Raw genomic sequence first — 12703 nt, 5'->3', positions numbered from 1 at the left:
ATGAAGACCAAAGGACGTAACCGGCATGTCCAGAAAAAAGTTGTGGAAAAGTTCAAAGCAGTAATAGCATACAAAAAGATTTTGCAACATTTACATATCTCCCAGAGCACTGAGCAAACAATCATAAAAATGGAGGGGACACAAAACCACTGAAAACCTACCAAGATCCTCTAAACTTTTAATTTTACTCTCAAGTCAACTTTATTTAAAAGCCCTTTAATACTGCCACAATTGAGCCCTGTGGAACCCCAAAAGTGGGGGAAGATTCAAATCAAGCAAGGCTTACGCCCACAGTCCTGCCAGTTAGAGAAGACCTAAACCAACAAAAAGCACTACCACAAATACCTGCTTGGTGATGCAGCCTAGATAATAAAATATCGTAGTCCACTGTGTCGAAAGCAGCAGAGAGGTCCAGCAGGTCTTGGATCACAAAATCTCCCGAGTAGGAGGATTTCATTAAAAACCTTTGTTGAGTGCGAACATAGTGCTATGCAGAGACTTAAAACGTGACTGAAAAACCTCCAGAACATCATGCTCATCAATAAAAGACTTAAGTTGAGGATACAGAACATTCTCCAGGATCTTGAAAATAGAGGACAACTCGGAGATGGGCCTTAAGTTAGCAAAAAACTATTTAGAGAAGCAACCAAGGGGCCCATGATCACGTTGAATGACCACGTTGAATGACCTGCAGCCAATATACAGTTGACGTGGGACAATCTGTGCATAAGACAACTAATAGTCGTACTCTGCATAAATCTGCCCTTTATGGAAGAGTGGCAAGAAGAAAGGCATTTCTGGAAGAATACCATTAAATGGCACGTTTGGCATTTGCAAGAAGGTACATGGGGAAGACAATTAACATGTGGAACTAGGTGCTCCGGTCAAATGCGACCGAAATGGTACTTTTTGGGCTGAATGCAAAGCGTTACTTTTCACGCAAGAGTAACACTGCACATCACCCTAAAAATACTATCCCCACTGTCAAACATGGTGGTGGCAGCAACATGCTCTGGGCTTGCTGTTCTTCAGCAGGGACTGGGAAGATCATTAGTTGATGGGATGATAAATGGAGGCAAATATGATTCTGACATAAAATCTGTTGGGAGTCTGCAAGAAACCTGAAAATGGGGCGCAGGATCACAATCCAACAGGACAGCAACCCTCAACATAAAGCAAAATCTACAATGGAAAGGTTTGAAACAAATAATACAAAGGTGTAAGAATGGACAAGACAAAGTCCAGACCTCAATCCTATAGATCATTCGTGGAAAGATTTGAAAATTGTTGTGCAAAAACAATCCCCATCAATATTTCTGTTTCAAGAGGTGCAAAACTTCTGAGACATACCCAAAATTAATTGTTGCTGTGATTGCAGGAAAAGGAGCTTGCACAAAGTAGTTATTTTTTTGTTAGCACAATTTTAAATGTTCAAATAATTTGGTTTCTTTTCAAGATTGTGCGTCTCAAAGTTGATTCATAGAAAGCTGATTTGAGTTTTCTACCTTTAAATTTCCATTCCGAAATGCGGCAGAATGAAAAAAAGTTCTTGGTGCGCTAATACTTTCGCTAGGCACTGAAGTTTTAAAACAAAACACAGCAACATCTACATCTAGCATGTTGCTCTGTTAAGCGGCACTTGGAAAAAGTCTTCATTCACTACCAAATGCAAAGATAATAAAGGTGGTAATCCATTTTTAAAACCCCAGTGTGTAATATTTGACCACTAGATGGCACTGTTGTCCTTTGCAAACGAAAACCAGTGCTTCAGCATGCAACAACAGGGCAGGCAAACATGACGGCTAACCAAGCGTTGATTCCACTGTCAAATACAAATTCCTCGACCAATGATCTTTTGTAAAATTTAACATTGGCATGATAGTTTTTGCCTAATATTCAAATCAATGTTTCGTTTTTTTACTGAACGTAAGTTTGTTGTGCCACTAGAAGGCACTAAATATTACACACTGTCCTTCAAGATTAACAACAGATTCAAATAAAAAGCCCACCTATTAATATACCCCCGTAGAGAAGGAAAAAATATATTTGGGACAATTGGCAGTACTTCATTCATGTGTTTGTTCTCTCCACCCTTTTCCCAAAATTTCCACCGTCTGATGAAGCTAAACCAGGGGAAAAGGATTTGAGGGAAATAAACCACAACAATATACACAGTTTATGTAAAATATGATAATTACTTCACTAGATAAAAGCTTTGATAACTTCCATTTGTTGTGAGCTTTTTTTGACTGAATTCTTTTTTCAGGTGGTGTTCGGTTTATTTTGTGCAAGGTATCTACATGCCTGAATTTTTTCTGATTCTGATTTGACTCTAAGAGGTTTTTTTTGTACAATGAGGTGGTTCTGAATAAGAAACCATTGCGTATTTTACAGACTATAAAGTGCACCCAAAAACTTTTAATTGGAAATGCATAGTTACATTGAAATGATGCTGCGTACGGTAACTGTTCTGCCTTTGAGAAACATAAGGTAATCTAGTGGCCTCTTGTGTTTAACATGTTAATTCTTTGTTGCTAAAAGGAAACAAAAGTGAAATGCAAAACTTCAACAGTCTCTTGTTGCTTTGGGCAATAATTGTCAGTAAATATGAAACATATTTTGATTTACTTGAATGAATACTTTTATTACTGGGTACCGGTATGTTTTGTACAACATTACGTACTCTTGTTTGAATTGTTTTCAGTTCGTCTTGGCTTAGCTCAGAAAGTATCTGTATAATTAGCAAGCTAACAGGACGTTTTTAGTTTTACAGCGATCCTCGAATGGCCTCAATGATAACCATTGTCCGAAATACAGCAACTATCCGTCCGTCCATCCATCCATCCATTAACTGCACCTCAGTAGGGTCACCGGTGTGCTGGAGCCCATCCCAGCAGTCTTCGGACACCCTGAACTGGTTGCCAGCCAGTTGCAGGGCACACAGGGATAAACAACTAGCTCGCTCATTCACACCTAGGGAAAATTTGGACTGGCCAATTAACCTGACATGCATGTTTTCGGAATGTGGGAGGAAACCTGAGTTCACGGAGGAAAACCACGCAAGCACGGGTTGAACATGCAAACTCCGCAAAGGAAGGCTGGTCAATGTATTTGATCCCATGACCTCAGAACTTTTCCGCTAACGCGCTAACCACTAAGCCGCTGTGCCGCCCTAAACAGCAACTGAGAAAATACAAATAAAATAATTGCATTCACTAGCTGTCTTGCTGACGAATAAGCGGATATTTCAATGTGAGGACAGCACAGTAACCATATGTGAATACATTTGTAAATTTTAAGGGTGAAACCCAATTTCATAATGTGTAATGAATTTCTATGAAATACATTTAAATTAAAATGTATATTCTTACGCAACACAAGCTCTTACTGTAGTTTTAAATCCATCACGTTTTTTTTTTAAATCTGAGAGTGCACCTTCTAGTGCGGAAAATACTGATATGAGAAATACATAGCACTCGCGTTTAAATATCTTTACCGGTATGTGTATTATTTCTACTAGTCATACTGTGGCTTTCCAATGTGCTCGGCAGAAGTCACCATTAAGTGGGCTCAATTTTTTTTAAATTGCCTAGATCAGTGTTTTCAAACTTGAGGCAAGGCACTCTTTTCATGAAAGAATCTGAAGTCACACGTCCTTTGTTTTTGAGGCAGAAATTATGATATTGCTTAAATTGACAGTATAGTTTTTTTATATTTTGTAGTTATTGTGGCTCAGGAGGTAATACAGGTTATTTTAGTGTATTTTTAAAGAAAAATGATAAAAAACACAACAAAGATACTTAAAACGAAGAAAATGTATCAGCCAAGTGGATTTTTTTTTTTAACTACCATCTGTTTTACCTTTTTTAAATAAAACTAAATCAGCGAAATCATGTGCAAGGATTTCACATTATTTGATGTATAACTATTCTTTTTATGTGTAAACCAAAAGCATTAATAAAAAGAAAGGGCTTAGTAGAAGGCCTTAAGAGCAGGTTGGAGTTCCTTATTTGAAGGCTTCTCTCCCTGTTCTCCTTGCAAGTTCAAAATCAATCGATGTCTTCTCTTATTTTGAGTGTCTGTTAAAGTTTAAACTTATCATTTTTAGTTCAAATAACATAAGTTATTAAATATATTTCCCTGTACTTCCTCAAGAGTTAATGAATGAATAGCTATCTGCTGTCACCTACAGAAATGAATAAATATTAGAGTTGGGTGATTCTCTGTTTGTAGCAAATTTCATGTCTGCTCTTACCCCAATTTGTCTCCAAACTCTGCAAAATGTATATAAAAGCATTTTAATTATTCACTTTAAGTGTTTGCATTCATTTAACCCCAAATAAAATGCACTTCAAAAATGATTTTGTGTTTTAAATAAATCTTTGGTGACACAGATGCGCAATTTTATTGGTTCCGCAGTGCAATGTAATCAACTTCAATAGGTGTAGTCCATAAAATTATAAAATAATGTTTTTTCTTTAAAATTCTGATTGTCTATACTATACTTAATTTCATCATGTATTCAAATGTTAGTAATTTACATATTTACCTAGTATTTTGTTCAAATTCTTCATGTCCTTTCATGTTCCACCCTACTGGAATGTACTCAATTGCCCCACAAAAAGATAACAATTCGATAAAAGCAGTTTACTGGGGTAAGGGGTAAGCTTCAATTCTTACTCTCCTTTTTATTTTAAAAGTGTTATACTTGTATGTGGCACTCTTAAAGTTTTATTTTGTTATGGCATAATATTTGGGTACAATATTTCAAAAAAAACAATTAGATTTAGGTATCATTCTGTTGAAAGTTAGGTAGCTAAAAGCTAAAGAGCTGCAGCAAAGTCATCTAAAAACGTTTCAGCCTGTTAGGTCTATGAACCCAACAGGTAGGAGTGTGGACCAAACAGGGAGTAATGATGATGATGATAATAATATTAATCTATATTATTTATATAATAATAACATTGAAATGAAATGATCTGCATTTATAGAGCGCTTTTCAAGTCAATGACTTCCCAAAGCGCTTTACATTGTGCTTCACATTTCCCAATAGCGGCCGTGATCTGTGCAGCCATGTAAGGCGCTCACCTGCTTATTGGGGGTAAGTGGGAGTTCAATGTCTTACCCAAGGACACTTCGACATGTAACACTGACAAGCCGGGATTCGAACTGGGATCCCTTAATCCTGAAACGATCGCTCTACCTCCTGAGCTACTGCCTCCCCAACTGGATTTCTTTTTTTAACTACCATCAATGTTTTACCTTTTTTAAATAAAACTAAATCAGCGAAATCATGTGCAAGGATTTCACATTATTTGATGTATAACTGTTCTTTTTATGTGTAAACCAAAAGCATTAATAAAGCATTGACGTCATATAGTGTAGATCTATGTTATTATGAACAAAACATTTTTAGAAAATAAGCTTAGTTGGTAAAATGTTTGTTAGAAAATGGGAGGGTGGAAAACATTCAGAGACACTGTTCAAGAAAATAAGTTATAATTTTATTAATCTCTGAGTTTGACCAATATTCATGTCTCAGTGTTAAACATACTAGTGTTGTAATAAAATCATAAAAACATTGGATTTTTTTTCCCCGAATATCATGACACCTAAATGTTGCTGCAAACAAAGAATCACCCAGTTATTCAGCTAATGACTGCATGAAATCAAATATAGTGAACAATGGCCTGTTTTTTTGCAAAGATAAAATGGGGCAATTTCTCTCAGCACACAAGACAAAGTTTAGTCTAGACACTGGTTGAAAAACACTGGCCTAGATGAGTGTCCTTACCAAGTGCGTTCTTCCAAATGCCTCTCAAAAAGGAAGAATCCCTGCATTTTAATGCCTCAAGTGAGGCTATTTCAAAGGCACCAGGCGGGGAATTGTTAGGCAGCTGTAAAAGATCCCCCCCATCCCCCCCCCCCCCCCCCCCAAAAAAAAGTATCTTACATTAGAGCCAACAATCCACACAAGAGTTCTTGGAGAGGACAAAAAAAAAGGTGTGTCTCTATAGCCAGGTAAGCAGACTATCGCGGTCCATGTGCGAGCTGGACAGGACTGTCTCCATGTCCATCAGGATGTCCGAAGTCAGACCCTCCGGGATGCAGGGCATCAACACCTCGTTCTCGCTCATGGCGGGCATAGAGTCCTGCAAAGTCGGCGACTCGCCAAACTCGCCTGTGATGTGTGATAACACCGTTAGTTCATAAATATTGCTTGCACTGAACCTAAATGAGCAAGATGTAACAGCGTCATTCATGTGTCTTGGTGCTTTTGGTATTTGTATGCTGTGCAAACCTGCAAGGTTCTAAGCCTTATTTGGCAATTTATCATTTCCCTTTTAAAGACAAAACAGTGATGCATTTCTGGAAAAAATTGGAGGGACTGGCAGCCTTTAAAGTACCCCAGGATTTTCAGCGAGCATTTTTTACAAGGTATGTTTGATGTATTTTCCGAGCAATTTTATGTTAAGTAGGAACAAGTCACACCAAAGACACTCAATAAAGCAAATAATCAGTTAGCTAGTGCTACTGTAAGTAAGTGTGTCTGATGTCTGCTGTGGATAACGACATTGGCCTACTTAAAATGAGAATAATAAGCAATTTGATCAGCTTTCATTTCGTCGATTTCAGATTTAATGGCACCTGGGATAAAACATTAGCACACAAGGCCAACGTTAAGTGTCAAACCTTACTTTATTATTGTTTTATTTTCAACACAAGGATACTGCTGGAAGTGTGAATTTCCCTACGGGGATGAATAAAGTATCTATCTATTTATCTATCTATCTAAACCATTGCCTTTTTTTTTTACCAGTCAATGGGTACTTAAAAGAGCTGCCTATTATTGCGATGAACCAGAGATTCAAAACATTAACCTACCAAATATCACATATTTTTAAAACTGGTATGTGCTCCACCATAAAGCTTATTTCGCCGAAATATACTGTTAAATTATCAAAGGATAAAACAGGAGACAAACCTTCAGAAGATGAAGCGTGATTTTGCCCAAAGTAAATATTTTCAACAGGCTCAAAAGTGATTTTTAAACATGAAATTGCCCCTGTGCTTTACTGTTCAATTACAATCCCCGAAAATTAGATACCTATATTTGTTTTAGTAGCTTTTGCGCGAGTGTGAACATTTCATGCCCGGAGTGCATTTTTTGGCACAACACCAAAAACAACTGGTAACCATCCTGACTTTTATAGGCTTTAAAACGAGCGCCAATGTATGGGGATACTCCAATTACATTATAGCGGTACAGATAGTGTGGACTGAAGTCAAGCGAACTGGTTTGGTTAGATCTGTGAATATGTTAAAGGGAGAAAGGAATGGGTCAGTATCCAACCCTGCTATCCTCAGTTTCTCTAAATGCCGCTCTTTGTGCTTTCCGACAAGGTGAGCTACCTCATCCAACAACTGCACAATATTGGTTTGACTAGTCATTGCCATAGGCGTTGAATAGATTAGCTTTTTTTTTTTAGTATAGTTGTCTACTGTTTAATGGCCTCACCCATGGGCAGTACGGTTTACTACTGTTTACAAAGGGTCAATTCTCTTTTAAGAGGCCAATTGGTCATTGGTGTCGGGTCAGGTTCTGGGCCTGGCCTAGGATCTTACCTCTACACTGACCCAACACCTAACCCAAAAAACATGGCAACAATTTCAAGGATTTACAAGTGCTTTACCTAAAATTCAAGCACTTTTCAAACCTTAAAAAAAACATCATTAATATTCAAGCATTTTCAAGGATTTCAAGAACCTGTACAAACCCATGGTTACTGTAACTTTAAATAAATGTAACCACAAAAAAGAACTAAAATGAGCACAATGTAACAGCATCATTTAGTTGTCTTTGTGCTTTTGGTACTTAATTGTCATGTAGGCATCAAAAAGAAGATATAAAAAAAATCTGTCAATTTTTTACTTTTTCTCTGTATCCATATCCTTTTTAATCATTTCAAATTGTGCATGGAATTTTTTTGAATGGGGACAAAACGTTTTTTTCCTGTAAAAATGTTTCTTTGTGGGACCCTTCTTGACCATTTTGCATCTTGTCCCGATCGTCTGTCATGGTAGAAGACCACAATATCATCATAGATTGCTAATATTGTTGCGGTGCTAATCCGAAATCAAGTCAGGCAAGATTACTTTCCATTGACGAGATTTACATAGGTAATTAAGTTAACAATCTCTAATGTGGACAGTAAGCGAGTTTTCAGCCATGTGAGGAAAGTACATACAAAGTATAGGAAGATAATGGGAACAGATACTCTGAAATATTTGTTTCAAATTAAACAAAATTTGGACACTATCTGTTATTGTAAAACCATCTGTACGACAGATTAAGTCTTTGAAATGCTGCACTGATACATATAATAAGCAACACTAAAGTATAGGGGGGCGGGGGGAATTAAGATTCTGAAAGAATTGTTTGTGTTCTTTAATTTGCCAATACAATAAACTTATTTACACTAACTATCTCTGTTTTTATCGAAATGTATAAATATAATTTTCAGATTTCTCAATTTTTTTTGTAATGGCTTTTGAAAACACAATTTTTAAGTTTTTCAAGACATCAAACTTGGTATTACTGCAAGTGTCCAGCAGATGACGCTAATTGACCACAAATAACCAAGGAAATATTGCCATTATGAACACAAAATTGGGGATTGCTTTTCAGTAAGACCTCGGTTATCGCGGTTAATGGGGAGCAAAACCACCCGCAAAAAGTGAAAATCAAACAAACAAAAGAAAATCTCATCTCATCTGATTATCTGCACCGCTTATCCTTATTAGGTTCCCGAGCGAGCCCCTAACCCGCGGCGCGGGTACTTTCGGGCACGATACGCACGACACCGTGACAAGCAGAGCGGGTCGGGTGCTGTCGGAAGCGCAGCAGGAAGCGCGTTCACGCGAGGATTTTGTACGGGAGTCTGATTTGGGCACAACACCGGCGCCCGGCGTCTCCCGCTCGGGCCGCGATGGCTCTACATGGCGCAACACGGCCCTCGATGGCTCCGGCCGACGGGCGGGCGGCCGCGGGGGAAAGGGGTAGGGGGGACCTGTGGGGTTGGTGGGGCGGTGAAGCGGAGCCGCACGGGAAATGAGAAGGGCGCGCCGTGCTAAGGTTGGCTGAAGCCGCGAACGCGGAACCGCGAAGTAGCGAGGTCCCACTGTATTTTTGTTTCAATTTCATAGTTTTCATCGATGCACGCATTTCGTAATTTGTGATCAACTGGTGTAGTAAATTAGGGAAAATTTGTACTATTTGTTAGCATTGTTGGGCTGTAGAGCTTTTTTGTATCTGGTATCTATATAAACTATAAAACTATAAGTATGAAAATAATTAAATAAAAATTATCAAATAACTGATCAAAGAGAAAAATAAGTAATTCAAACTAAATCGATTTTCAAATTCACCAGATTCAATTAAATATACAAAAGTAAATCATTTTTTCAACTCAAGTTGTTCCCATAAAATACTATTGAGCACATCGATACTATCTGCTCTATGTTAGCAAGCTAGCATTTACCTGTGTCCATGTGATCCACAGATGTGAGCGCTAGATCAGAAGAGCGTGGCAGGCTGCTGACGCTTAGGCCGCTGTCTGTGCTCTCGTTGCGGGAGTGAGCACCCCTGTGTGGACGGCAGAGAAAGACCAATTTAGGACAGAGGATGACAATATGAATAGACCCCTTCATTTGTTTGAAAATATTGTGACGTATCCAATGGACAGGGCTTAGCCTGGAGGCAAAAAGAGTACTGACGCTGCCCTACTTACGAACGAGATGGGTTTCGGAAGATAGTTCCAAGTTGAATTTGTTCGTAAGTTGCTTCAGTGCTATATTTTGTATGTTCAAGGTTTATATAAGTATGTTTAAGGCTTGTATAAGTAACCTCTTTTGTACTAAAAAATAAACATATAATAAAATAACATGCTCTCTGAAGATAAATAAAGTGAAGTTTAACTTATTTGTGGAAAATGGGTTTCAAGAGGGGCAGCACTGCGGTGCAGTGGTTAGCGCGTGTGCGGCACAGTTCTGAGGTCGCGAGATCAAACCACCTGTGTTGAGTTTGCATGTTCTCCCAGTGCTTGCATGGGTTTCCTTCGGGCTCTCTGGTTTCCTCCCACATTCCAGAAACATGCATGGTTGATTGGCCGGTCCAAATTGTCCCTAGGTGTGAATGAGCGAGTGAATTGTCTGTCACTGTGTGCCCTGCGACTGGCTGGCAACAAGTTCAGGGTGTCCCCTGCCCACTGCCCGAAGATAGCTGGGATAGGCTACAGCGCCCCCGCGACCCTACTGAGGATAAGCAGTGCATATAATGGATGGATGGATTTCAAGAGTTAGTTTACTTCCTCCACCGTGGTAAAAAGTGGCAGAAAAAAAGCAACTCAACCATTTTCTCAACCGTAATCTTTCTTATTCCACTCTCATTTCAAAAGAAACGGCTCGCCTCTTCTTTACACCAACTATATTGAATGGATGCACGACATATTAAACACTAAAAACGTCAAAGTTCTAGAGATACAGTACAGTATGTTTACAGGCGAAATAGGAAGTAGAAGCCAGATTTCTTTTCCAGGATGGATGCTGGGTGACATCTCACCCCGCCACGCGGCGGGAAAAGCACATCAGTACTGTCCTCTACACGGAAAAAGGTGCACACAATATGAAATCCAACTTATAGCAAGGTCCGGATATTTTTCGACATCCCCGAAAAATGTTCGTATCTACCGTTTTTTTCGTCAGTCGAATGGTAAGTAGGGGAGTGTCTGTCAGTTTAAAAACATTCACACATCCGGGTGAAATAAACTTATAAGTCATAATCAAACTCGTTTATTAAAGATGAGGAAGCACATTGAAACAAGGCAAAATTGCATTCTTGAATTGAAATTAAATACTGCCGCAGACTGAAGTGTGAGCCTTCATTTTATACGGTCTCGTGGATTCTGATTGGAGGATAGAAAGAACCCACGTGTACGTAAAAAGATTCTGATTGGACAATTTCTTTGGTTACATGGTGTAATATACACCGCTGGCCCTTTTCTTACAAATTCCTTTGAATGATTCATGTGTCAGCAGTTCATTATTAGAGAATAGATAGGAGTCTTGAGAAAGTACCCAGTGGCCTTCAAGTTGTAGATGGTTTAGCAAAGGAGTTCCGTAAACCTGTTTGATAACAGGAGTCTACCAGTGTGTGTATGAATTGTGGCTTTTAATTAAAGACAAATTATTTTAGCTTGTGAACCTTATTGTCCTGACCTTGAAAGTGCTTGCTCCTGAGAACAACTTGAATACTTAACTGGTTTTGAGTAAAACATAGAAATATATAAACGTATAAAGATATATAAATGTATAAAGTATATATTGGGTGTAAAATATAGAATATAGTATAAAAGGTACACTTAGATCATAATTTCCCTTACAGCGTCTGTACTTGAGGTGGTTAGAAGACAGTGGAAAAGAATGTTGCAGCTGCTTATTGTCGTCATGTTGTATGTTTGCAGGGTTAGTACACCTTTTCAGGGCCAAATTCAATCACTTTGCATGCCAATTTCTTAATTTTTCCAGTATCTTCAAAGAAAGAAAACCACCGCCGATCGAAAGATGTAATTTTGTTGACTTTGATGACTACCGTATTTTCCGCACTATAAGGCGCACCGGGTTATAGGGCGCACCCCGAAAAAATAGTTTTTGGTCCTATTTTTGACATATATAAGACGCACCGGATTATAAGGCGCTACAATGGGAACGTGGACAAAACAGTCAGATAGTTCAGTCCAACTTATTACCCCCTTAACATTCCGAAAGCTTGCAAAGACGCAAATACGTGTCGAGAACACGTGCGAATGCGGTGTCCGTAAGATGTCACTCAAATGCATCTTTCCATCATTCGGAAGGTTAAAGTCTTGGGATTCAAGAAATGATAACCATTCCTTCGTATCTATTTTCTTTTTCGCTCGCAACTTTACTGTGCATATGACAATAAACACTTGGAATTGAGTTTAATTTAAAAATAGACACTCCATTCCATCCATTATCTGCACCGCTTATCACAGAAACATCGAGTTCAGTCTGAAACAAGACAATATAAAACCGGGAATAGCTCACCGAAGTCATTGTGTTCATAATAATGTGCAGGCAATGTCCTCTTATATCCGTGAGGGTAGTAAATCCAGGAGAATACAATATTTACAAATACAGAATAGAAAAAAATGATTTCTCTATGCCATCGGCCACATGCTATACGCATTCATCTTTTTCGGCCAATTGCAGGCTTTGTTTCGCTGTTTAAGCCAATGGCAGCCTGTACATTATAAAAAGGATCCGCCTCTTGACCTCCGAAAAACTTTAGCCAATAGTGATCGAATCAACTGATGATTGACACATCTTTTTCGGCCAATTGCAGGCTTTGTTTGCCGTTTGAGCCAATGGCAGTCTGTAAATGATAAGAAGGATCCGCCTCTTGACCTCCGAATAACTTTAGCCAATAGTGATCGATTCAACTGATGATTGACACATTGGTTAGCCAATGAAACGCCGGTAAATAAATCTCACCATCCACCGCGTACTACTTGGCGTTCGGGGGAAAATCGAGTCGGCGGCTGCAAGTTGGTTGGAAAACTTAAAATGTTGATCCATAAATAAGGCGCATGGTCAGCTTTTGAAAAAAATAAAGGCTTTTAGG

General features: G+C 38.7%; 1 protein-coding gene across 1 annotated transcript in view; it reads right to left on the bottom strand.

Annotated features, from left to right (window-relative positions):
- Positions 1–5933: 5933 nt before the first annotated feature.
- The window catches only part of LOC148349802 (transcriptional coactivator YAP1-like), a 30293-nt gene continuing 23523 nt past the window's right edge, over positions 5934–12703 (bottom strand). The window contains exons 7-8 of the mRNA XM_088321325.1: positions 9543–9646; positions 5934–6181 (exon numbers count right to left, since the gene is read on the bottom strand). Coding sequence (XP_088177451.1) covers positions 6012–6181; positions 9543–9646 — 274 coding nt within the window. The 3' untranslated portion in view covers positions 5934–6011. The remainder of the gene's footprint in view (positions 6182–9542; positions 9647–12703) is intronic.

This window comes from Urocampus carinirostris, chromosome 17 (genome assembly GCF_059441175.1).
Source record: "Urocampus carinirostris isolate Australia breed hairy pipefish chromosome 17, RoL_Ucar_1.0, whole genome shotgun sequence".
NCBI classification, from domain to species: Eukaryota; Metazoa; Chordata; class Actinopteri; order Syngnathiformes; family Syngnathidae; genus Urocampus; species Urocampus carinirostris.
Note: the sequence above shows the minus strand (reverse complement) of the source record. Positions and strands in the feature narration are given on the sequence as shown.